At 41.6% G+C, this 27,978-nt stretch overlaps 1 protein-coding gene across 1 annotated transcript; it reads left to right on the top strand.

Moving 5' to 3' along the window:
- Positions 1–1,205: 1,205 nt before the first annotated feature.
- Positions 1,206–27,941, top strand: ccdc18 (coiled-coil domain containing 18). The gene is made up of 26 exons (XM_049599012.1): positions 1,206–1,713; positions 1,874–2,066; positions 3,138–3,299; positions 3,927–4,033; positions 4,849–4,977; positions 5,485–5,581; positions 5,668–5,789; positions 5,880–6,159; positions 6,396–6,483; positions 7,627–7,844; positions 7,957–8,067; positions 8,335–8,466; positions 8,716–8,850; positions 9,042–9,119; positions 9,245–9,361; positions 9,493–9,660; positions 14,265–14,407; positions 16,766–16,929; positions 17,065–17,278; positions 19,276–19,375; positions 19,552–19,689; positions 21,042–21,170; positions 21,304–21,441; positions 24,099–24,500; positions 24,607–25,350; positions 27,664–27,941. Exons 1-26 carry the CDS (start codon positions 1,613–1,615, stop codon positions 27,682–27,684), a joined length of 4,431 nt encoding a protein of 1,476 aa, XP_049454969.1. The 5' UTR covers positions 1,206–1,612; the 3' UTR covers positions 27,685–27,941.
- Positions 27,942–27,978: the final 37 nt, after the last annotated feature.

The following is a 27,978-nucleotide window of genomic DNA, read 5'->3' on the forward strand; positions in this document are numbered from 1 at the left end:
GTGTCTGGGATATCTGCTACTTTGCTCGTCAAAGAATAACAGATCACTGGTCACTGACATTTCTGTCATATCATAATGATGTTATGTTGCGTTCACATGGAATCAAAGATGTTAGATGGTGGACCAGATATAATTTTAGGGCACAAGAATTAGGTGAGGCTGCAGAGAATACCATTAACGGTAATGGCAGACGGCATTGCCGTTTAAAGAAACTTGCTGTATTACTTGTTTATTAAATTGGGTGGTAAATTGCTTGGGGATAGTTGTGTATTAGTTGTAAATAAATTTGTAAATTTGTTGAAATAAGAAATGTAAGAAAGGAGTAGGGACATACAAGTTTTATGTCTACCTACTTCTGTTCAGACACTGTTTTCTTTGTCTTGTTTTTTTTTATTACTTAAAAAAATCAAAATAAAGTTTAAATAAAAAAATAATGAATAAAAATAAAAATATTTTGCTGTCCCCTGCAACAGAATTTACAACCATATGTTACGTAACTGTGATGTGACTCTACCCTAAAACTAATTTAATTTAATTAGAAAAACCTTCACAGGGAACCTACTTGTTCGCCGGAGCGCGGGGAATTGTAACAGTGTGACACGTTGTATTATCTTACATTATCTTACATTATTTCCTGTTTAAATGGGTGTGTTATTGGTACTTTGTTGTAATTTCAAAATGTTTAAAATGACTGAATCATTTTGTTTATAGAGTCTATTGTGCACAGATATGAATTCAGGTGTGCCTTGGGCCCATAAACTTTGAAAACCACTGACCGACCTATATACAAGTTGGACGCTGAATCAGTGCATTAAAATTAATATTTTTATTAATGTAAACTTTTACATGGTGACTAGTGATACATTGAAGAGAAGTTTTTGGTTTGGGCAGCACTAGCTGAATGTGCATTACAACAGAGTGTCACTAAGAATGTGAAACCATATTTAGGTGTTAAGGTTTAGGGTTTAAAAGCTTTTCTACATTTACGTGTATCAACTCAAACGCACCGATCCTGAAAGCAGACTCTGTCTGCCCATCACTACCGTTGTAAATTTGACAGTTCCAGTGCACGCGCCAGTGTTCGCGGCCACTGCCATTGACAACGCTCTTCACCAATCACATCACACACAGCCAGAGCTCGTCCAATCACAAACCGCGTTGTTAGGATGTAGGCGGAGACTGAAAATACAAATGATTCCGGCTCCCTTACCTTCTACTACGTCTACACTGTGAAGTTTGGTTCAACTACAAGTTTCAAATACATCTTATTTGTTACTTTTGTAGCGCCAGGACGACAAATTTTAATATGTAATATAAAACGTAATGCTAAACGTTGTCTATTCGGGTAGTTTTGCAGTAGCTTTTATTAGAAGGATAACGTGAGCTAGCTAACCACCTGTTGATACAGTGAGCATCTTTGTTTACATGTAGCGAGCGTAGCTAAGCTAGCTGCTAGTGTGTCATGCTCTGCCAGTAGTCACGGATGTTTTAACGGTATGTTGATGAGCTAGTTGTCGGTGTTGTTTACCTCTCCAAACATTCTCATACGTTTGAAGTGAGAATCTCAGTTGGTTTGATTAGACTAAGCTAACATGCACTCATCATTACTCTGATGTTTGATAACGAGAGGAGTTTAACGGAAGATGTGGTCAGTTTGACGAATCTGCTTCGACTGACGGAGCTCAGTCTACAAAGTGTGGAGCAGAGACTGAGGTGAGCAGCCACAGTCACACAGTGAGCCAGCTGTTAATAGTTACAACACCTGTGAACCTACAGCCTCCAGTGGAGGACATTTAAAAAGAGTCAAAGTGATGCTGTGTATCTTTCTCTCTTGACTCCTTTTTCCCTGATTTTCTGTGTACACCATCTACAGTCAGTCAAAAGGGCATGATGACAGAAGTGAGTGTGAGCAGGAGAACCCAGATTTCCTGACCTTACAAGGCCAACAGACACCTGATGTTCCTCCATCCCAGTCAGACTGTGTTTGCCAGGAGAGGCCTCTCAGTGGGACGACTAATAGACGAGCTGTTGCTGGCAGTCTCAGCCCACCTTCATCCAACTCTAAGGTGAGAAAGAGAGTATTCGTCACTGAAACAATAAGAAACAGCCACCCAGATATAATGTGCATCCTACATTTTATTTGTATAGCACGTTAGTGTTTCACTTAATTGTTGAGCTTTGCTCTGATGAAGGTCTAATAGATGGAAAGCTCAACAATAAAGTGAAACACTGCATAGATGTATGTGTGCGGAAATCTTTTCAACCACTTTGGACTTGATTGATGTTTTCAGCACCTTGCCAAGACCAAGCTGGGTGGAGTGGTGGTTGTTCTGCATCATTTGTATAGCACTTTAAAAGGTACTCAGAGGCAATTTACACGTTCATTAAGACAGTCACGGAAACAGTAAAAGCGATAACAGTATAAATGCAGTGACAGCAATGAAAAGGAAGAGAGGGCTAATAGATCACAGATTAAATTGGATTTAAAGGTCCAGTGTGTAGGATGTAGTGGCATCTAGCAGTGAGATTGCAGAACTGAACCTTCCCCTGTTAATGCTGCGTTTGAAGGAGAGAATTCAATCGAAGATGACACCAAGGTTACAGATGTGTGTGAAAACAGGAACACTGGAGCCACTTTTGCAGTGGGAAAAATTGTGGCTGGATTTGTTGAGGGATTTGGAGCCACATGATGAAGATTTCAGATTTGTTGTTGTTGAATTTGAGGAAGTTGACTTGCGACCAGGATTTTATATCCATGAGGCAGTTTGTGAGGGTGGAAATAAGTGATGTGATGGAGATATAGAGCTGGCAAAATGGAGGCCATGGTGGCGCATGATGGAACCATTGACATTGTCTTATGTGTGCAAGCGTATATAACCAGAAATCTCCCTTTAGTGAAAACACTGGTAAATAGATAAATTAAACCACCTCTGCAGGTTGCCAGTAGAATGTATTTACAAACAGTAGGGTAATTACATCAGTAGCAGTTGTCCCTGTAGTGCTTTTGTTACAGTCAATTTCACAAGAACATTTTATGAGATAGCGTCTCTGTGCAGCAAACTGTGTCTCATAATCCAAAGGTAAATAAACAAACCACAAAACACCTCTCACCACAAGGACATCTCCTTCTTGTTCAGTGTATCTCATTCAAGGCCAGATCTGTAGGGATGGAGTCTTTCTCTACCAGGAGGAAGGGGGGCTGTTTGCGTCAGGAGAACGCCTGTCTGACTGTGCAGGATGAGCAGCTCATCAGTGACCTTGATGCTCTGCAGTACGAACTGTCCACCTCCAAGTCACAGGTATGATGGTCATCCCTATACGTGTAGTTAAGATGGGTCTTTCACACAAGATTGTGTACAAATCTGCACTTCTCTATCTATTTAATTATTTTAATCTAGCAAAAAAACATCCTCTTTATATACAACCTTTTCATATACAGCTACATTTCAGTAAAACAAGCTGCCTGTCTCACTTAAACTAAACCCAGTTGAGAGCAGTTTTAAATCAGATCATAAATCTGATGTAGGTATATAAATGCCTGATGTTTTATTTTCTGTTTGTGTGGGTTTTCTTAAGTTTACTGGTACTCTTGCTTTACACTTCGGTATACAATCTGGCTTTTTTGTGTATTTTAATCCTTGACAATTTTAAGTATCATACATGGGGTCTGTCACTGTGATCAGCCTGTTGTGTATGTTTTAAATTATGTCAAATGAATGCATCTATGATTTGTGAGCTGCTGTAGTTTTAAGTGTTATCGTGTGCTTTGTTTGTGTGCTGATAATGAGTATTGTGTGAAGTCTGTTTTGGTCTGCTGTATATTCACTTAAGCTGTGAGGCCACACATTAAAAGAATAAGAAATATTAAAGCTCTGTGAAGCTGTAGTAGTGGATACATAACGCTGTATGTGTTGTCTTTTTTTTAGGTCCGCCTCAGAGGCCCCAGGGTCGGGGTTAAAAACAGTGTCGCAGTCATGAGTGAGCAGATTCGTCAGCTTCAAGCAGAGCTGGAGACTCAAGCTACAGAACTAAAGTAACCCCATGACCACAACATAGACTACTGTAGATGTTGTTATTTATGTAATTCTAATGTGGCAGTTGCCTTCTTTTTTAATCCCACTGGATACTGAGTTGTTTGTAAGGTTATGTAATGAGCTGTGGGTTACAGTCATTCTGATGTCCTGCAGGCCTTTGACATTATTCCTGTTATTAGTCCTACTGTGGTGTGCTCTTTATCAAGAATATTTTTATTCAGTTTTAACAGCTTTACACAAATATATATTCAACAGGTATCAAACTTAACAAATCATATGTATGATGAGGAACAAAGCATGACTTCCAATCGCAGTCCTCCCCATTCCCACTAGCCTCAAATAACAGCTGCAATATCATCAATAGGACGAATGAATAGTACAGAAATGACAGTTGAGCTGAAAGTCAGGTTTGATATTAAAAGAGAGAGGAAGAGAGAAGGAGAGATGCGAATGTAAAAGGCAGGTTCAGAATAACAGGGTACTTTATCAGAGTATACACTGACAGAAAGCAACAAGAACAAGAAATAAACACAAAATCTTCAGTTTAACTGACAGCTCTTGAAGTATTTCAGAAAGAGGGCTTACATCATTTGGATTTTTTTTATCTGAGTCACAAATTGAGTAATGTATCTTTTCAACATTAAGGCAGGACATAATGTCCCTCAGCCACTGGGCCTACTGTGGCGTGCTTAATTGTGTCTTTTAATGATTTGTCTTTTACCTTTTAATTTTTTCCCTTTAAAACTTTCATATTAACCTCTAGTTGAATGTAGCATTAATATCCTAACAACCCATCCTTGCCTGTGTTTCCCAGGACAGCAAAGCTGAGGGCAGAGTGTAGCCAGGAAGCAGCAGCTCACAGAGACATTTTGGTGGCGACACTGAGCGAGGAGCTGAGCGCGCTGAGAGAGGAGCTGGAGGACAAGACAGCACTCGGGAAACGGTGATGCCTTTATTTTGGCCTGGGTTCCACACACAATTTCATCACATACGTACAGTTTACAGTTCTTCTAATACTTCGGGTAACAGCATGAGCACCAAATGCTGGTCTCGCTTATACAGAGACATAATAAGATATTTAATGTCTGATCTACAGGGTTCCCACCATCATGGGAGATCTGGAAATTTTACAATCACATTTTAAGGGCTGGTAAAGTCATGGAATAAATAAAAATCATTGAAAGTTTTGGAAAAATCATTGAATTTTGTTGTGTGTAATGAAGTTGTTACAGTAATCTTCCGTGGTTAACCTTCTATGTAACATAATGGCAAATTTACTTAGTTTATCATCATGTATGTTTCTTCGTTGAAATGCTGGGTAAGTAGGGTAAGAGAAAGCATTATGGGTCCTTGAAAAATTTTGTCCATGAAAATGTGTGGGAGCCTTGAATTTACTCTCACAACATCATGTATTTGTTTTACACTTTATGTTCTAACTCATCCGGTACAGGGCTGAGCAGCAGAGGAACCAAGCACTTCAAAATGCAGAGAAACTCCAGGAAGCCTTCAGAGATTATAAGGCTACAATTTCCATTAAACTTAAGAGGGTAACTTTGATGTATTTGAGTAATTTCATTATTTAAATATGTACATTTTTGCTGTTGCCTGAAATTTGTTTTCGTTTGTTTTTAAGGTGATGGAGAATGAGAGCAAACTGAAAGAGAGTCTGATTGAATGTGACAGAGAAAAGGAGGAGTTGGAAATGAAATGCACTCTGCTGGAGAGAGGAAAGGTAGAACAGAGCCAAACAATTAGGTATGTCAGACTGATTTTCTCTCTGCTCTCTCTGCAGCTTTGATTTGCTTGTTAACACATTTTCTCCCTGACCCCCCGTCTGCCTCGTAGCCAGCTGAAGGAGGAGGTGACACAGGTTAAGTCTGTGGCTGCTGGCCTCCAGGCTCAGCTGGAAGATGCCACACAAAAGGCCTCACAACTGGAACAGCAGCTTACGGAGCGGGGCACGGAGCTCAGAGAGCTGGCCTCTCTGAGAAATGAGCTGGAAGACCTGCGGACTGTGACTCACAGCCAGGAGCAAAGGGTGGCCGAGAGCCACAGAGAGGCTCAGCAGAGCCAGGCGGAGCTGGCCAGCCTGGAGGCCATACTGGCCCTGCTGCACCTACGCGAGGTGGAGAGGAATACACACAATCACATTATTGTTTGTGTTCTCGTGTCACATGAATTTGTCAAGTCTCCCACAGTGTTTGACCTAAGGGATTGTTACATCATCAGTTTATTTGCTCACCCAAACCACATTTTGGTGACGCCGTGACTACAAAACAAGTTTCCATATTTATCACTGATCTTGAACAGGGGATGATGTGTTTATTGTGTGTCATATGCTGTCTTCTTTTTTTTTTTTAGGGTGCTGCAGGGGCACTGTGCGTCAGGCCCTGTATGGTTCCCCTAGTGGACTACTCAGGAACAGCACACCTACTGAAGCCAAAGCCAGGTATGCTGTCAAACCTCATGAGTACTTTATTACAGTTTGTGTCATGGATGCTATTTAAACAGAGATGTGAGCTCATAGTTTTTTACATTCAGGAGATCTGAAATATGAGGATTCAACCTCCCCTACAGTTTCCCTTCACATTACATTATGCGCACTATTTTTCTACACATCCTTCTTTTTTTTTCCTCAGAGTGATATAAAGGACCCTATTAAAACGATCTATATTGAATGGTCTGAAGTGCATGTAGGGTGTGGCAAGCTCCATTTTTGCAAGTGAAGCAGCACATAATCTGAGCGCAAATTAGGGGGCAGAGGAGTTGCATTTGCTCCATTAATTCATCATAGGTGTGTTTTGGGCGTAACATGAGCTCAGCCAATCAGAGTGTCATCTCCCATTCCCTTTAAAAGCCTGTTATGCCTGCACCCTCTGCAGCTCTGCTCTCTGCCATGTTCACATTTTAGAGAATGTAATTAATATTTTCCTCCGTAATGAGGTATTATTTCAACCCCCTGCAACCCATCTGCACTTCCCTGTGTGTGAGACATGCAAAGTGTACATACTTTGTGAGTACACATATGTAGACGCATCTTACTATCTGAATAATGCACCCTTTAAATAGCAGAAAAATACTGTGTCATTCTGACTTTAGAGCAGGGTTTTGTTGGTCAGTGGCGCAATCACTTTCTGCTGCCTCAAAATAGCAATACACCAACAATACGCCTGACCACACCTCATGTTGAGACTTACACGCCCATGGGCACACAGACGGGTGTAAGAACATTTACTTGTTACACAACATGATTGCTGGCTGTGAAAATGACGACTGGGTGCATCTGAAACTAGCAATGACAGTTGTGCACCGCTTAATACTGGGTGCAAGACAGGGCCCAATTTTCAGATTATTGGAACTTAATAAAGTTGAAATGAGAGACTCATTCTGAATCGGTTCTTGCGCTTTAAGTGAAAGAAAAAAAATGATTTAATTCTTAAAAGAAACTTCATGCAACATGGCAATAGAGTTAACTGCACAGCAAATTAGAAAATGGCAACAGAAGGCTGGTATCATACGTCCTTTTCCTTATAAGTTTTTTAAAAATAGAAACATTCCTTTGCTTTCTTTCCCCGTTGCTCATTTCTCGCAGGTGAAGGCTACCAGCAGCTGCTGCGGGCGCTGCAGTCAATAGAGGCTGAGCGGACCAAACAGAACAACCTGGTGGAGCGGCTTCAGGAGCGTCTGAGCAGAGCCCAGGAGGAGATCTCCTCCCTGCAGAGCTCCATGGCCCAGAGAGCCTCCCACTACCAGAACCTCCACACGGAGCTGCTAGACAAAGTCAGCCAAGCCACTGACACAGAGAAAGAGGTGATATTTCTGATCCTCTCCTCTGTCTTTTCCTTTCAACATATCTTTCATTTTTTTGTCATTTTTTAAAAACTTTTGCACATAACATTTTTTAATCTCTGTTTCACTTCAGCTGAAGAGAAAAAGTGCACGTGTGGCTTCGCTGGAGAAACAGTTACAGGAGAAAGCTGCGGCCTACAGTCAGGCTGCACTGACCAACACTGAGCTGGAGAATCAGCTACTGGTACAACATGTTTTTGTCATTGTTTTTATTTATTATATATTAGTTATTTTTCCCTGATATCCTGAGCCACTGACAGATATGCAGAGGCAAGTTCTGTTCAATTTATCTTTGCATACAACTGGACGTCTGCTTAAATGTAGTCATGATTCACAACCCTTCCTGTCACGGATCATAATTTGTTCCTGCTGAATGTATCCTCTAAATCCACTGTTTTACGCCCCTAACAGAATTGTCTTTATTTCATATTTTTCATATTTCTAATTACAGGAGAAAACCAGCACCCTTCAGCATTATCAGTCACTGATGACCAAAAAGCAAAGAGAGTACCAGCAGTCTTTGGAGAAGTGTAAAAAATCTCAGTCTCAACAACTCATGGACCAACAGCACAGAACAGAAATGGTGATTTACAGCGACATCTTTGTCTCGTTCACTTTCTCCCCACTGAACCTTCACAGTGCAGTTTTGCCACTCATTCCTGTTACTGTTAAATTCATTTGAACCAACCTGTGTCTCATCAACAACAAAGTAATTTATATCAAGTAGGATTTAATTTCAGTTGCACGTAGAAACGCTGGCTATCACCATTTATCTAAAACAGCAACAGTGACGTTACCTTTAGTAAGTAACAGTCTTTTCTCTCTTGTGCAGTTGCAGCTTTCAGTGAAGGAGGCTCAGTCTCGGATGTTGGAGATGGAGCAGGAGCTAAACTCCGTCCAGACGGAGCGAGATGAAGCTCAGGAAGCAGTCTTTCAGCTGCAGAGCTCCTTGGACCAACTCACTCAGGTAAGGACACTTCGTACAGTATGTAGGACCATATTAGTGCATCTGTCTACCTTCACTGGGTAAAGCATGGGAACCATTTCAGACTTAAAGGGACAGTTCACCCCAAAGTCACAAATAAGTAAGTAAACAGCACAACAACTCTTCTTTAACCCAGATGTATACATTCTGTTTATTTTTTTATTTAATTACAGCAGAGGCAGGCTGAAGTAAGACACAACGAGGAGCTGCTGCAGAGTTTCAAAGAGCAGGCGGCTCAGTCTGCTAATAAGGTTTGCACAGTGACCTGGTTCCTGCAGACAAACACAAATAGCACATTTAAGTTCACAAAGACATCGGGCAGAAACCATGAATTCCAACCAGTGTGCACCATCTGTGACTTGTGTTTGTACATCAGGTGGGTGAACTGCAGTCATCTCTGTCAGCATGTAGAGAGGAGCTGAACTCATACCTGCAGCAGACAGAGGAGGTGAAGAAGAACTATGAGAGTGAGCTGCAGAGGAACAAAGACAAGGTAGGTCTCTCACACTTGTCCGTTTGCAAGAGAATTTGAACACTTATATATTTGATCCTCCTCCCTTCTTCTGTTGTTTATGCAAAGCCCCCTTCTCAGGCTCATCCTCTCCCCTGTTCCTCCCTCTCCAGGTGTCCTCCCTGCAGGAGAAGCTCCACAGTGCCACCCTGGTTTGTCAGAGCTCCAGTGAGCAGAACCTGCAGCTGCAGCTTTCGCTCCAGCAGCAGCAGACCATGCTGACGGAGAGTGCTGCTCACATCTCTGAACTGGAGGAGAGTCAGAGCCAGCTGCAGAAACAGGTAAGCTGGAGACTGTAAAAACTTTCTCAAAATAAGGTTAACAAGAAAATGTGCATCTAAAAATAAATATGACACAATGGAAGGGGGGGCTGGAGCCTATCCCAGCTGACACTGGGCGAGAGACGGGTTCACCCTGGACAGGTCACCAGACTATCACAGGGCTGACACATAGAGACAGACAACCATTCACACTCACATTCACACCTACGGACAATTTAGAGTCACCAATTATTCTGCATGTCTTTGGACTGTGGGAGGAAGCTGGAGTACCCGGAGAAAACCCACGCTGACATGGGGAGAACATGCAAAATCCACACAGAAGGACTCTTTAATCCTGGGTTCGAATCATAAGCCCTCTTGCTGTTTCACACTAGCCATGACAAATTATGGACAGGGCTACAAAATTTCCCAATTGGGCCCCTTATCCATACCCGCTCCAGCACCACCACCCACCTTCCTATAGGTCTAATACCAACATGTGCAATTTCCAATAAGCTTTTGGCCATTAGCCTTTTCGTCACAAAAGTGACATCTCAAACAGGCATTTCCAAATCCAGTGTTTTAGACCCATCCAGGCCATGCTCTGTTTTGACAGTTATATTCCTCCTCTGACCTTAAAACAAAACAAGGAGAGAAAAACTCCCTCCGATGAATGATCAGGGAGAAGTAAAATCACACATTGATGAAACTACTGCGAGGCATTAAATCACAAGATCAAATCATGAGTGAACAAATGAAGCTACTCTTCATTCATCACCACTTTCAAATCCAGTGTTAATAATAATCTGTTAGTTCATTGGATTCAGAGACTGTTTATTGACTCCAACATGCAGAATATTCAATGCTCACTTTTTCCCCTCACCAAAATTAAGCCTAACTTCGGAGTGTTATTTAGTCCCTTAACCCTGACAAGATAGCACGATAAGGTTGGCACCAATGTGTCACTGAGGTCATCTAGTTTCATGTAACACTAAACTGAGTCCTCTACAGTGGGTTTTATTTGCTGGTCTGTCTCGCTCCTCACCTTTGCCACATTCAGTGTCATCCCTCATTCCCATAGACCAGTGGTTCCCAACTGGTGGGCCGTGATCCAAAAGTGGGTCGTGGGTTCGTCCTATATGGACCACAAGTGACTCACGAACGCGTCAACTCGTTGTTTCCTGCTGTAGAGTGAGTGACTAGCAGACAGCCACTTGACCGAGTCAGCAAACTAGCTTGACGACATGGTTGAAAGCGTGGACCTTAACCTAATGACGAAGGAACCAGAACCACTACCATAGACCGTATGGTTGCACTTGGTGTGGTCAAAACTGGACTGTACCATTTCACAAAACTGGGGGTGGGGTATCAGATGACAAGTTGACATGTGTTTTAATGTTAACAATACGTGTATTTATTGTCAGTGATGTAAGTCAATAAGCCAATTGTTCAACTTGATCCCATGTAAGAGGTCAACCATAGACCTTTGCATGCGCCCTCAGGCCGTGGGCTGGGTCATCTGTACCCTTTGACCCCCTGATGGCGGGCCTGATTAGTTTTTGTACTTGTGGTTGTAATATGTATACATTTATGTAGGAAATACACCATATAAGCACATTATAAACTGAGATGATAAAGGCTTTAAAACTAGATTTGAACTTGAGGCCCTTCTACACCGCAAGGCCTGATTTGGTGAGACGCTCAGCAGCTCTTTTTGGCAGCAGAGTGAACACAGTGTGTCCTGTCTGGGCAGCAGCAGGTCTCGTGGCGTCTGAATCTTCTAAAGGTTTTTCTGAGTTTTGGCTCAGTCACAGTCTTCACATCATTGACTTTCACTTGGTTAGATTCAGGGCAAGCTTCGTCAAAGGTCTTCTCTCTGCATTGAATGGTCTGTTAATGGTGCAAATCAGTTTTACTGAGTTGTATGTGGCAATAGAGAATTTTAAATTAATATTTTTAGAAATGTTTGATCTTGACAAGATGATTTATTCCCAGAAATCTGCAAATCTGATTTGATTGTGCTTTAAATGACACATTGTGTCGCTCTGTTGTTCTCTTCCACCTCAGTCACAACCAGGCATATATTTGCATTCATGTTTAGTTATCCTGTCCACTAAACATAATATCCTGGAGTCTGGAACACCACTATTGTGTTTTATTGTCAGTAAACTCAGTGAAACATCCTACCAAAACAGAACACCAAAACAGGAGGATTTTTATTTATTTATTTGTCGAGGTCACAACCCATCTTCTTTGTGATAGAGTTTACTTGTTCATAATGTTGCATTGCAGCTTCAGTATAAATTATTTCCACATTATGTTATTATTATTATTATTATTTATTTTTTTTATTGATAATTCAATAAAGATGCACAGAGCATCAACAAAGAAACATAGAGCCAGCAGGGACAAAAAGACAACCCTACCCACTAGCCAACCCAGGGACAAGCAGAGAAAGCCAGGCTAGCCAAAGGGAATCCAATAGACAAGAATGAAAATAAACAAATGAATAAATAAAAGAATAAAAATAGATATAATAAAATTAAATAAAATTTAATTAAATTTAATTAAATTAAAATAGATTAAGATTAAAATGAATTAAATTAAAATAAAAAGGAAAAAAAATGTATATAAAAATTTAAAAAAAAAAAATACAAGGAAAAATGATGACAAATTAATTAACTTGTGTGACATCAGTAGTGTGTTTCATTTCAATTTTTCAACTTCAATATTCATTCATTCATTCATTCATCTTCTAACCGCTTCATCCTCTTGAGGGTCGCGGGGGGGCTGGAGCCTATCCCAGCTACATCGGGCGAGAGGCAGGGTACACCCTGGACAGGTCGCCAGACTATCGCAGGGCTGACACATAGAGACAAACAACCATTCACGCTCACATTCACACCTATGGACAATTTAGAGTCATCAATTAACCTAGCCCCCAATCTGCATGTCTTTGGACTGTGGGAGGAAGCCGGAGTGCCCGGAGAGAACCCACGCTGACACGGGGAGAACATGCAAACTCCACACAGAAGGGCTCCCACGCCCGGGATCGAACCGGCAACCCTCTTGCTGTGAGGCAAGAGTGCTAACCACCACACCACCGTGCCGCCCTCAACTTCAATATTTGCCACAAAAGTTAAAAATGGTTGCCAGGTGGCAAAGATCCATCCATCCATTTTCTAACCACTTATCCTCTTGAGGGTCGCGGGGGGGCTGGAGCCTGTCCTAGCTGACATTGGGTGAGAGGCGGAGTACACCCTGGAAAGGTCCCCAGACTATCACAGGGCTGACACAGAGAGACAGACAACCATTCACGCCTCCCATTCACCATTCACACCTACGGACAATTTAGAGTCATCAATTAACCTAGCCCCCAATCTGCATGTCTTTGGACTGTGGGAGGAAGCCGGAGTACCCGGAGAGAACCCACGCTGACACGGGGAGAACATGCAAACTCCACACAGAAGGGCTCCCACACCCGGGACCGAACTGGGAACCCTCTTGCTGTGAGGCGACAGTGCTAACCACCACATCACCGTGCCGCCCCCACAACAGATTTCCTCCAATTGTAAATGATACATAACATCGCTAATCCAGTGTCGATATATTGGAGGTGAAGAGTCCTTCCATTTACACAGGATGAGCCTTCTGGACAGAAGTCAGCAGAAAGAGACAATGTCCGCTTGGGCTCTACTTAAGTTAACATCTGGAGGAGTTACTCTAAATATTGCCATGGACACAGATGGGGCAACCAGCCGTCCAAACATTGTTGAAAAAAGTTTAAATATTAAATCCCAGAAATGAAATTCTTTTGGACATGACCAGACATATGACATGAAGTGGCTGAAGACTGTTTTAATTTCCCCATTTTTTTCTGCAAAGATTAGTCTCACTTTTTGTGCGTCAAAGTAAAAAAGGAGGACAAAGGCTCAAATAGCTTATTGGCAAACATTTTTATTGAAGCTTTAAACTGTCTCACCAAACAAAGAGCAGAAGATAAACATAAGTGCAGCAGCCCTACATGTGCAGATGTTCAAACTTACTGATACATCCCGTACATGTCACAAAGTTGTTTTAAATCTGTCATTGCTTCGGGGAAACAGCAGTATGAGCGTGTGATATCTTTTATAGTTGAGCACATTTTAGCAGCTATTTGTACTTTCTGTCCTTCACAACAAACGTCTCCACATGTAAAAACTACAACTTGGTGTAAAAAAACATTTCAGTTATCTGAAATAAAAAATAAAAACTAGACTGTAGAAAAAATGGAAACTGAGACAGTATGGTGTACTTGCAAAACTAACTAAAATAATATAAATATATGCTGGAAATGTCTTTAGTTTTAGACAGTTTGGTCTTGTGTGATGAGACAGTGGGATGAGACAGTAGTGCATATGTTTATCTATCTTATCTAAATGTCCTTAATATTGCCCCCTGACAATTTCCCCCCATATTTTAATTTTTAAAAAATTCATACTGAAACTAATAAAAACTAAACTAAAACTAACCATTTTTAAACAATTAAAACTGAACAGAAATGAGCAAATCCACTCTGGAAATTAATTTAAACAAACTGAATTAAAAATAAAAATTAATAACAAAATAAAATGGTCTGTCTGCAGGTGTCCAGTCTGGAGCAGCAGCTTGAACGAGAGCGGGCCTCTCTGCAGGGCGAGGTAATGAACAGAGAGCAGGACGCACAGGAGAAAGACAAGGACCTGCAGGAGATGAACAGGCAGAACACACAGCTGGCCGAGTCTGTCAGGTAAGAACACCTGTACACACAGACAGAGACACTCACAGGAGACACTGAGGGACAAAGGAAACTGGAGTTAAGATGCAGAATGTTTTCATTCAGAGTAAATATGGCCTCACGTGTTTGAACAGCTCAAGTTCAAATGTAGCCTAGATGTAGTCAGAGTTTACACACTACTGACATTTTAAAGGAGCAGTGTGTAAGATTTAGGGGGATTTAGTGACATCTAGTGGTGAGGATGTCAGATTGCAACCAGCTGAAACTGCTCCCGGTTGAAATTCCTTCAGTTATAATTGTTCAGGAGGTTTTTACTCTTCCTCTCCAAAACAAACGGACCAGGTGATTAAAACCGGTTAAAACCCAGAATAAAGCAGTTTCACATTATAAATCAGTGTTTCTCTGATGCTGTTTGACACATTGGAGACGAGCTGCTAGACCAGCACCTGCTAGTTTGCGCTCAACTTTTTGCTTTTGCTCTGATAACTGAAGATCCAGATGTTCGGAAGGCTTTTGCCGGGAGCTGAGTTACCCACAGAGGTCTTGATCTCTTCAAAACAAATGGACCAAGTGATTTAAAGGGACAGTGCACCCAAATATGAAAATTCAGCCATTATCTACTCACCCATATGCCGAGGGAGGCTCAGGTGAAGTTTTAGAGTCCTCACCTCCCTTGCGGGGATCCAAGGGGAGAGGGGGTAGCAGCACTCCCTTGGCATATGGGTGAGTAGATAATGGCTGAATTTTCATTTTTGGGTGTCCTATCCCTTTAAACCAACTTAAAAGAATCAATGTTTTTCCAACGCTTTCTTCGCACAGGGGCTGCAAACTACAGTGGCTGATGTGAAAACGTGATTAGCCCTATCTAGAGCCAGTGTTTGGTTTGTCTGGGTTAGGGTTAGGGTTAGTGCAATATGGTGATCTCTGTAGACAAGGACCCGCTCCTTGTGTAGATATAAGTGGCTCATTCTAAGGAAACAAAAACACAACAGTGCTTATTTTCAGGTGATTATACACTAAAAGTAAACTAACTTATGGTAATATTTTCTGTTTCTGCCAATATACCCCCCTAAATCCTTCTCACTGAACCTTTAAGGGTTGCACCAGCTGAAATAATTCCAATGTAAGCATAAATTAAAATTAAAATTTTACACCTAACCTTTAGTCGGTGTAAAGTCCTCCGTAAAATAGTAGTCTTCATGGTGCATTGTTCTGAAAGGTGGAATAACTTGGAGGATGAGGAGGAGCAAATTTTACCAGCTGTTTTCTGTGACAGATTATAGCCACATGTGATCTTGTGCATTTTATAATCAAATTGTATAGTCATCTGCACAATAAGAACAGGGTACATTATATGACCCTATGTCGTAGTTGAGTTTCACGACTTGTTGTATAGCTATCATCATCTTTGTCCTAGTTTATGTACATTTTTGTTGTTGTTTGGTGAATAACATCAGCTATTTTCTCAGCTGTTAGACTGAATAATGCTTCAGTGAAAACATCATTATCTGCGACAATATTTTGTTTAGTGTCAAGTTAACGTCAGTGTATCTAAGATGAACCTTATGTCTCTGTGGTGCAGCTAAACATCGGCACAGCTTTACTTCCAAACTAACTATTTACCATGTGTCATTTGTAAATATTACATTCAGTACCAAATATTTTGAGATTACAATGGTTCACACTTTAGTAGTTTTTTGTTGATTGTAAATCACTATTTTCCCCACCCTAATTTCCCAAGCAATCACAGCTGAGCCTGTTTAAAGCTGTTTGTATGGGGCTTTTGTTGGTGACTATTTTCTGGCATAACGTTCTTCTTGACCTGCAGCAAAGACAATCAAACGCCTCAGCAGTCTGTGAGACAGTCTCATGATTACACCACATCCCATTTGTCTGCAGGCATGAAGCAGCTCTCCCTCCCCGCCCCTCTGACCCATGAATATGTGTATATATATATGTTGGGATCTTAGCTGTTCGAGACTGGGAGAGAGAAGGCTGTATTTCATTTTGCAGGGCTGCTGATGAGTTTAATTTTGTGACACTTTAAAAGCTCATAAGCAAAAGCATGTCGGTGGCTGAAATGTGCCATCGAAAGACATGTTTGCTTTGCTTAGTTAAGCTAGTCTAACAGCTCTGGAGGGATATCCGTCTCTCTGAGTCTACGATGGGAGCCCTGTTCACACTGAGGTGAGGAAATGGACATGCCGCACGCCTCCAGCTGCAACATCAATCCGATCTGTACACTGCAGCATGTCTTTCTTTTCCTTTCTTTCCTTGCAGCACATTTTCTGAAAACATGTTTGGTTCTTTTCAGACTTTTAATCACTGTAGAGATGTGCTGATTATTGTTTTGTGTGTGTTTATCTGCAGCCATCTGACATCAGAGATGACAAAGTGTCGAGTGGAGCTGGTGTCTAAAGATTCAGAGCTGCAGCGTCTGAGGAAGGATGTTGCTGTCAAGACTTCTCAGATCAGCCGCATGGAGGAAAGCTTGCAACACACGAGGAGCCAGCTCGACAGCAAGAGTGACATGGGTATGTTACACAGTTTCACTGCAGTGTAGAAGAATCAGTGTCTGTTAGTTGCCAGAACGACAGCTCCAGTTAGAATCGGTCAAACAGAGCTATAGAAAACTGAATTTCTCCTCTTTTGTGTCTTGCCTTTCCTAGTGATGGATCTGGAGGAGAAGCTCCATCGCTGCGAAGCCGACCGGCTCAACTGTGTCCAGCTGGTCCAGCTCCTGGAGGGGCAGCTTCAAGGAGTGCGGGGAGAGTTGTCTGAGACTCTTGAGCAACTACGGGAGCTCAGAGATGTTCTACAAAGAACACAAACCATCTCAGATGAGCGGCAAGCCTCGGTGGAAAAACTGACAGTCAGACTTAGGTGAGGTCACGTCCTCATGTGAAATCTCCTTCTACACACAGGGACGAGGGACGAGCCTCAGATGGAGAGGACGTCCACGTGATCCTCCACTGATTGGGCTCATCTGTGTTTGAAACAATATCCACATTGTACATGTGTATCACAAACACACCAACAGACACAGACATCATGGAGCCTGTCACTGTCTCGGTGTCTCACACTTATTGTTTGTCTTCTGGATAATGTCGCGACTAATCTTTGCTCTCGGATGATATAATGACCTTTTGTCTACTGAGGAAATTTTTGCTGTTTGCGAATGTGAATTTCTGATTATTATTTTTAAGTTATTGTCTTTGTTGTCCAAGGTGGATCTTGTAAATGTCGTGTAATTTACTGTGATGGATTTACACTAATGAGCTGGTGTTTGATGTAACAGTTTTCTATTTAAAACACACCACTGACCCAGATATAAATTGTGTACATTGGAATCACACCCGATGTGTAACACACTGTGTGCAGCTATTGTACATCAACCACTCAACTGGAAGTGCACTCAGTAATGAATTATTTTCTTGTGTAAAAGAAAAAAAGGATGCTACATGTTTCAGCACAAATCTGAAATTGGGTTCCTGTATTAACAGGGATGTGCAGATGAGACAGAAAACACCCCTTAAAGAAGAGCAGTTGTCATGATCTAGGTTACAGTCGCAAGCCCCTTTACACACAAACAGGCACTGAAATGAGTTCAAGACCGTTTTTACTCACACATACGGAAGCCCTGAGAGGCAAGTGAACAAAAAATCTGGTGATCCAGGTGAAACAATGTTTTGCCACGATCATTTTTCTAAGTTACTTTTTTAAAATCTGTGAAATCAGGTTAAAAAATGTTTTGGCAGGTCATTTATTGTATTATTTTTATTATTATTATATTATTTTATTTTTGATCAGGATCATTTTGTTGTGTTTGTTGTTGTGATACTCATTTTGGCCACAAGAGGCTGCAGTGCGCCAATTCCCGATGTGGTGGGTACGTTTTAATTTCTCCATGCTCTCTAAACACAAGTCATATATATATATAGTTGTGTTGTGTTAGCAGGTTATGTTACATTATTTTCATGGCTTTAATGTTACATAACTTGCTAACACAATATATATACCTTGTGTTTAGAGTGTATTAAGAAATTTAAACTTGCCTGTAAGAAAACATGAATGCTTTTAGTCCTATTAGAACATGGAATAGTGGTGCACTCCAGCCTCTTGTGCCTGAAATGAGTATTGCAACAACAAACAGTGATACTCACAAAAGAGCATACACTTTTTTCCCAACTGAACTTAAAAAAAATAATTTAATATAATTTAAAAAAAATCATATTTTATTATTCTTTATGTTTTTTATTATTATTTTTTTATTATCCTTTATTTAACCAGAAAAGTCCCATTGAGATAAACATCTCTTCTGCCATGGAGTCCAGGTCAAGATTGACGACAGAATTAAAAGTGTCAAACACAAGTACAAAATCAGGGAAGAATAACATCACAGAAAACATAACAAGACACAAAACATAAAGGAATCAGGGGCTTAAAATAATCATGGCAAATAATGGCACTTATTAAAAACATTTACATTGTTCTGTAAAAACTGATTTCAGAAGATTTTTACAGATTAAAAAAATCATTGAATCATTGAAAGATTATCTTGGCACTTTTTTCTTAAGTTTTAAACTCAGCAGAGAAAATACTTTAGATCAGACTTAGGAAATGGATCACCAGATTTTTTTTGCCTCTCTGGGCTTCCGTACAACAAAAGGTCGACCTAAAAATGTTAAACAATAAACAATTGATAGTCCTAAAATCATGTTTCCTGTATTGGAACCAGAGTCACACAGTTATATCTGCCGAACAGAGGATACGCCCAGTTACTGTGCTGTTTTCTTTAATTATTTTATTTTATTTAATTAAAGTGTGTGTGTGTGTGTGTGTGTGTGTGTGTGTGTGTGTGTGTGTGTGTGGCTTCACAGTGAGACGCAGAGGGAGTTGGAGGAGAGAACTCACGAGGTCTTAGACATGGACAATGCACTGAAGGAGAGACAGGGGGAGCTCCAGCAGAGAGCACAGCTGGTACCACACACACACACACACACACACACACACACACACACAAAACCAAACATAGTCTTCAGTATATTTCATTTAATTTGCGGAATATGTTTTTCGGCCATCTCTGTGCACATTGTTTTTGTGTGTGTTTTGATTTACTTTCCCCTGGTCGTCCTGGTCGTCCTTGTCGTCTTCAGCTGGCTCAGCTGGAAGTGGCCATCAGAGAGCACAAGCAGGAGATGGAGAGGAAGGTGGCGTCTCTGCAGCAGAGCCTGGAGGCCCGAGAGAGAGAGCTGAGAGACGCACAAAGGAAGGTCACAGACAGAAACATGAAGGTCAGGAGCACAAACAGAATAAGAGGACAAAACATGTGAGGAAATGTTTGGTGGTGTCATTTTTGTCTGCCTTTATAGACATTTGAACTTTGTTTTTTTTTTTTTTTTAGTTTGACTTAGTGAAACTTTAGAGCACTAACACAACTGCATGTGTAGTAACTTTAGGAGAGCAGAAAGAGAGGACGAACTGATTGACAGCCAGCAGCAATGAGTAATAAATGATGTCAGTGATAAGTGTTATCTTGTGTTTGTAATGTGTAACCTTTGGTTCATATAAAAAGTGCAGTTAGTGTGTGTGCAGCTATGAACTGAATATAAAGAGAAAGAAAAGAATACAACATAACAACAGGATAAAGGATAAAATAATAAACAATAAAAATATATTTTTTAAAAAGGTATTTTATATAAATGTAATTTAAATAAATGAAAAGTAAAACATCTTTATTGGCAAATTTATTAGATTAGATTAAAAAAATAGATTGCTTTAAATTTTTAAATAAATACACATTTTTATTTATATATTTATTTGTTTATTTATTAATTTATTTATTTAGATTTTTTTATCCAATTATTCATTTGATTAAATTAATTAGAAATTTAATAAATTTAGTGAATTAAGTTGAGTTAACTAAATTACATTTAAATTGAAATTAAATTCCATTAAAACAGAGAAAACAAAATGAAAATAGATTTAAAGTACTGAATTAATTAAAAGAATTAATGAAATAAAAATAAAACAGGTCTATCTAATTAACAAATGTATGATACATCTTGTAAATTGTGTCACAAATTTAATTTATGAAACAAAAAAGCATTTATGTGCTCTCTAACTGAACAAACTTTCACCTTTTCATGGGTGTAATTCTACATTGAGCTCATATTGTGCAGATAATCCTCTGAAGCGAACACGGTCCCTGGCTACCATCAGCTGTAATATGAGATCTGAGGAGCGTTCAGTATGAAACCTTAATTAAACGCAGGCGGCGACACAGTTAATCCCTGAACAAACAAAGGCTGAATAAATATTTGCACACCTTATCTTTGTGTTTATTTTGTATATTAACTCCATAAAGCCATACATAATATAATTTTGTGTGACAAAATAATCTCATCTAATTTTCTTACAACTTGAGTGTAATATAAATGATTATCAGCTGTCATAAAAAGAGGTTTTAAAAATTGTCTTTCAGAAGCAGCAAATAGTTAAATGAATACATTTAGACAGTGATCTGAAATTAGACGTGTTGTAATGCAGATCATCAGACTGTGTGTTGATATTAGTGTGTGTGTGTGTGTGTGTGTGTGTGTGTGTGTGTGTGTGTGTGTGTGTGTGTGTGTGGTTTTGGTGTCAGGAGTCCCAGGAGCTGCATGCATATCAGCAAAAACTTCAAACTTTACTGCAGGAGCTTGAAGAAACTCAGTGTCACTGTGAGGCTCTGACCAGAGAGCTGGACGCCACCAAGCTGCAGACCAAAGAGACGGTAAAGTCAATGCACACTTCGTTATTATTTACCCTTTGTTGTTGAGTGTTAAATAAAAGAAGAGATGACTTATATTTTTGCTCTGTAAATCTGCTGTGCCACTACTACCAGTAATTATCTGTGGTGTTTGCAGGAGGTCCGGCTGTGTGGTGTGGAGGAGGAGTTGGCTTTGAAGGAGGCCCGCTGGCTGCAGTCGGAGGCCAAGCTGCAGAGCACGGTCGCCTCTTTGGAGCAGGAGCTAGAGCTGGAGAGGGAGCAGCACAGCAAGGAGGTACAGTAGATACTGAGGCTTCAACACTGCTGTCATCTTCCTCCATCTAATGCATTAAATCAGTCTATTAAAACAGAGACAACTTAACAGTCTCAGTTAAGTCTTTAAATAAGTTATTTTTTGACTAGAATAAACTTTAGATCCAATTTATGATCTTTGTGATAAGCCTGTAATTTGACACTGTGACATTATATTGTTATCACAAGAATGTGACGCAACTTGTTCTGCAGAATTTCTGTCAGTGTCGGTTTGCTTTTTGATGATAAGACTTTATTAATCCCATACTGGGGAAATTCACGCATCACAGCAGCTCAGGGGTCACAAGCAAAAAAGGAAAGAAAGTGATTGAGTGCCAAAATAGGATAAAAATATTACAAATATACAAATAAGTCACAAGGAGGTCGGGTATGGTGTCTGGGTGTGCTCCAACTAGTATCCTACTGCTCAGCTACCCGGGAAAAGTTTACTCCAGGGTGCTGGAAAGGAGTAGAAAGGAGGCTCTGACCGATTGTCGAACCTCGGATTCAGGAGGATCAATGCGGATCCATCCTGGCCCTGGAACAGTGGACCCGCTCTTTACCCTTGCAAGGCTGCTGGAGGACACTTGGAGAAGGCTGACGACCTCGTCCCTCGGGGAGTCTTGTTGGGGAGTGTTGTGGGACTATGGGGTGCCGGGCCCACTGCTTTGACCCATCAAGTCTCTGTAAGACCAAAGTAAGAGCTGCGTCCGCATAGTCAGCGTAACATCAAACACGGTGGGTGTTGGCCTCTACCAGGGTTTTCCCTTGTCACCATCCTGTTTGTGATTTTGATGGACAGGATCTCGAGGCGCAGCCAGGGGAGGACGGGGTCCAGTTTGGGCACCTCAGAATTGCATCTCTGCTTTTTGCAGATGATGTGGTTCTGTTGGCTTCATCACACCCTGACCTCCAGCATGCACTGGGGCATTTTGCAGCTGAGTGTAAAGCGTACTCGCTGAGGGTCTGCACCTCCAAATCTGAGGCCATGGTTCTCTTCTGGAAACCAGCAGATTGCCCTCTCCAGGTTGGGAGAGGGTTACTGCCTCAGGCGAGGGAGTACAAGTATCTCAGGTTCTTGTTCACGAGTGAGGATAGAATGGTGTGAGGTGGATCAATGGTTTGGTGCAGCTTCTGCAGTGATGTAGGACCGTAGCAAAGCTTTTGATTTACTGGTCCATCTACGTCCCTACCCTCACCTATGGTCATGAGCAATGATCAATGAGATCACGGATACAAGTAGCCAAAATGAGTTTCCTCAGAAGGGTAGCAGGGCTCAGCCTTAGAGACAGGATGAGGAGCTTGGACATCCAGAGAGAGCTCGGAGTAGAGCCGCTGCTCCTTCATTTTGAAAGGGGTCAGTTAAGGTGGTTCAGGCATCTGATCAGGATGCTTCCTTGGTGCCTCTTGTTAGAGGTGTTCTTGGTATGTCCCACTGGTAGGAGGCAGACCCAGAACACGCTGGAGGATTACATATCTCATCTGGCCTGGGAATGCCTTGGGGTCCCCCAGGAGGAGCTGGAAAGCTTTGATGGGGAGAGGGATGTCTGGAATACTTTGCTCAGCCTGCTGCCCCTGCGACCTGGCTTCAGATACATGATTGAAAATGGATGGATATAGACATAAATATGTGAATATGTGTGATTCTAAATACAAAACAAATGCAGGGGGTGAGAGATGTTTTCCAGGACTGACGTTAGTTTGATTAACATCCTCCTCTCACCCACCCACTCAATGGTATCATGAAAGCAGTCTGAGACAGAGCAAGGTTTTGGTTGTGGATCGTCTTTGCTAGACATCACTGTCGTTCCTTCCTATTTTGCGTCTGTTTTCTTTTCCTCTTTTTTCTATCTAAACGTCACCAACACCGTGTGAGTTCCCTATTTCATCGAGCTTCAGTTTCTCTTCCTATGACTTCATCTCCCCCACAAACAGATATTAACATCCTAAAGGGTGACTTTGGTACTTGCCAACCTTGTTCCTATTTTCCCACGTTTTTGTGTCCTCTGCTCACACTACACGACAGGTTGCTGTACTGTTCACGACACTGTTCACGCTGTCTCGTATTGTAATCGGGAGTCTTAAAGTCATTGTGGTTCTCACACAACATGACTGATGACGACAGGGAGTAACACACTACAAGTTTTTTTCTTACCAGGAGGAATTCCTAATGAGTATGTCATGTCATGCGCAGGCCGACCCACAACCCTGGGTCAGGGGAGTGTTTACTAGAAAACATCAAAGTTAAAAAGTGACAAAGCTGCATTCTGAGTAAGCTTTGAGGCTAATTACTTACAGAAACCTTGCAGGCAATAGTCTACCTTCCATCTTCTCTTCTCCTCGCTCTGTCCATTTCTCTCTCTGTCTCTCTCAAACACACACACACACACACACACACACACACACACACACCTTGGAAAATGCCACAGCGTAATTTGTCTCTGTCCTCACCCAGTGTCTTGCGCTCTCATTGGCTGTATCCAATACCAAAGTTACCCTTATATTCCTGCTGATAGTTTTGATGGTGCTATTAGTTTAATTACTTGTTCTGCTTTAAACTTGGGGATCACTTGATTACATGGAAGAAACTGCTTGTAAAAAAAACAAACTTGTCTCATCTGTCTGTTTTTACTCCCCCAGCTGGAGTCGCTGCAGCAGACTCGAGGCCAGCTCCTCAAAGTCTCCGAGCAGATCTCCTCCTCCATGCGCTCCTCCCAGGAGCAGCTCACTGCTAAACTTCAGCAGAGCCAGAGCCAACTCGAGGAAGCCAAAACCCAGCTGGACCAAACTAAGACTGAGCTGAATCACGCCCGGAACCAAGCCAGTCAGCTCCAAACACAGAGAGACCAGACGCAGACCCAGCTGGAGCAAAGCAGGATTCTGTATGAGCAGACCAGAGCCCAGAACAGTCACCTCCATGCCCAGCTCGAGCAACTCAGCAACCAGTTAAATCAAGCCAGAGTCCAGGCTGCCCGGCTCCAGGGTCAGCTCCAGGCCTCCGAGAAGTCCATGGAGACCTCTAATGAGTCCCTCCTCATCAAGGTAGAGTTCTTTAGAAGTGTGAGTGTATCAAAGTTGCAGTATGCAATTATATCTTTAATTTATTTTCAATATTATATAACATTTTTGTGTTCATGTCTTCCTGCAGGAGTCTGAGGTGACCCGTCTCCAAGCCAGGATCTCCAGCCTGGAGCGAGCTGCTGAGCACCAGCATCTGTACAATCACACACTCTCCCTCCCTGCTCTGCACACACAGAGCTCCTCCTCCCCTCCTCCCTCCCCGAAAAAGCTTCAAACAGCTCTCCCCTCTTCTAAACACGCTCACTGGACTCGCCTCCCCTCCCCAACACACACACAAACTTCCTTGTCACCTCCTGCTCACACATACCTTCAGCCCACCTCAGCCCCTCATCTGTCTAACCACCAAACACTCGACTGGCTGCAGAGCAGCAGCATCGACTCCTCTCTGGATCTCCCTCTGAGTCTGAAGGCTACTCTGAGGGAGGCTTTGAGCAAGCATCCATGGGAGTCCTCCTCCTCCTCCATCTCCCCTTTCCCAGACACAGTGGACCACAGCTGGCAGGGCCTCAGTGCCACGGAGGCCACAGTGACCTCTGACCTCTCCTTCAACCCCCTCACATACATGGTGGACAAGCAGAAGGACAGAAACCTCAGCATGGAAGCCACCTCCATGCAGGAGGGAGACGACGAGCAGGCGAGTGAGTCAAGGAGGGAGTCAGTGTGCACTCTGGTGGGTCAGGAGGAGGAGGTGGACATGAGTTCACTCACAGGGATGCTGAGGTTTGTTAATCAGACGTTGGCCATGCAGGCGGACCCTTCTTTGTGGAGCGCCACAGGGCTGTCACAGACCGGACGCAACCTCACACTGCAGGTAACATCCTGTCTGATTTATCAGTGATCAGTCAGTTAATCAATCAGTCCATTAACAGGAACGTATTTAACTGTTTTAATAACTGTTGGATTCAATAATTTCAAGCACAAACATCCCTTTGTTCCAGCTTCTCCAAAGTGAGGATTTGCTGCATTTTTCTAGTTTTACATCATGACAAATTGAATATCTGTAATTTGTAAGTAACTTGAAGACAACACTTCAGGCTCTGGAAAATTTCTAACATTTATAGACTAAACGATTAATCGCCAGAATGTCTGACTTAATTAATTGTACAATATTTACTCATATTTGCAGTAAAATGCTCGCAGTGCTGCGACACTAGCAGGCTGTGCAGAACTCCAATGTTTGTTTAACATGGATGGCGAAGGCATGATCCACCCTGCTCTCCCTCTGCTTGGTCAGTACTTGTTGCCTTTCTTGGTTAGGTTGGTTAGGTTTAGGCATGAGGAATGAGATAGCTCGGGGGTTAGGGTAAAAGAATGTCAGAAGCAGAGTAAGGCCTGGATCACACACACTCGAGGCACATGACATTGCCTTTTCTTTAATGAATGCCACTAGTAAAAAAAAAAAAAAAAGCTTGCTGCATCTTTTTATTCTTCTTCTTATTTATTTAATCTATGTCTCAGTAGTTAGCAGCTAGATAGTAAAATGATCAGGCAGAGAGTACTTGCTATAGCTCTGGTTGAGGGTGAGAGGCTGTCAGTTAATAGTTTGCTGGACACAGGGAAACGGAGATCTGTGTGGGTACATGAGACCCTAAAAAAGAGGGTGGAGCACGGGGAGTAGCATCAGTTGGTCCAGGAGCTTCGCCTTGATGATGGCCCATTCAAGTACTGCACTTGTATGCTTCCACGCCTGCTGTTTTCTGTTAAGACTTTGAAAACTGCAGTTTGTAAAGTCATATAGCTCTGAGTATCCAGCAGCTGCTACCACCAGTTTCTCCTCCATTGTTTACCAACTGTAAACTTGTTATCGTGACCACCACAGAAGGCCCGCCTCTCAAATCATCCCATGGATGACATGGAGACGACATAGGGAGCTTTTCCACTCTGAGTTTAAGTTTTTTCAACTTGAGGAGTTCAGAGCGCTCCGGCAAAAATGCCAGGTGACTAGAGTGCAGAAACACAAGGCGTGCCACAACGCAAAAACAGCAAGCAAAAAGCTTCATTCTGATTTAAAAACAATTACAAAAAGACGCCTCCGACTGCACTTTCTGTGTGATCAGGGCCTAAGATTGAGTGGGGTGGGACATGCCTTTGCCATACAGTAGAATACAGTAAGGTTAAATTTAAATCATTTAAAAACTTGGTTCCAGTATTCTCCAGAACAATCAAGTAACAATCAAAATATTTTTTTTAAAAGACCCTTAATTATCTTTTATTAAGAGTGTAAAGCCCAGTTCAGACCACAGATTCATGACGAGACGAAAGTGTTTTAGAACGTTGCAGAGAAAAGTTGCCAGCAGCTTGTTTTAGAAGATAAAACACGTCACCTGTTTCAACAGCCAATCAGCTTGTATTGATGTCTACTGATCAAGTCAAAATGACTGCTGCAGCAGGTGCTCCGTCCCTGCCGAGCCCTCTGTTTCCGTCCTCACGGTGTGTCGTGTCGGACAGTGGGCCGCTGCTGCTGCTTGCTGTATGTGCTTATGCCCTCCAACACACACACACATTCTCACTGACTGATTAATTGGTGCTGCTCACTTATATTGTTGTGACATATCAATTATGAATACAGTCCATGTGATGCTAGTTTTGATTATTTTTTTCCACCGTTTCATCACTACCACAAATGCAATTGTAGCCAGTATCTCACTATCACTATCCTCATTCATATTTTAAGAACAAATATATATTATATATATTCAGCCACAAAATAAGCCTGAAAAGCTGCAAATCAGAAGGGAAATACAGAGAGTTGTTGCACAGAGATGATACACTGTCTCATCTAGGTGCATTGGTGTGAACCGGCAGGTTTTTAGAACATTACAGAACGGCGCATTGCAAGTAGTTGCCTGTTTCAGATCGTCTTGTCACGAATCTTTGGCCTGAACTGGACTTAACACTGAAAAACTAAATATATTTGGCTCTGACTGATCCACAGCAACATCTGTTTTTTCACATTAGCTCCACCAATTTTAAACCAGTGTCAAACTAACTTCTTTAAAATGTTGTATTCATGTTGGATCCCATCACTCACGGTAAGATGTTTGAGAAAACAGATCCAAAGTTCTTTAATGTAGAGACTGTAGCGTTGGTGTGTCACTGATGCATGTTTCCTCTCCCCTTTTAGAGGGACGTCAAGGAGACATGAAGTTGTGTTGCCAAGGAGACATCAGAGAGGAGACGAGCTGTTTACATTGGTGTTATCCTTGTGTCATGTAATATACATTCATTAACATCTCTAATTTAATCTCCCACGTTGGTGTATTAATGAAATCAAACTGCAGGGAAAAGATCACTACTGTCCAGTCTGTAAATGATTTACTGTGATGTTGTTCCAAACTGTACAAGTGTAGCAAAAATTTCCCAAACGGGTATTTATATATTTTTTACATAAGATTAAATAAGCTAAGGGAATAAAGATGTTTTTATAAAAATATTTTAT

Source organism: Epinephelus fuscoguttatus, linkage group LG15 (assembly GCF_011397635.1).
Source record: "Epinephelus fuscoguttatus linkage group LG15, E.fuscoguttatus.final_Chr_v1".
Classification (NCBI taxonomy): Eukaryota; Metazoa; Chordata; class Actinopteri; order Perciformes; family Serranidae; genus Epinephelus; species Epinephelus fuscoguttatus.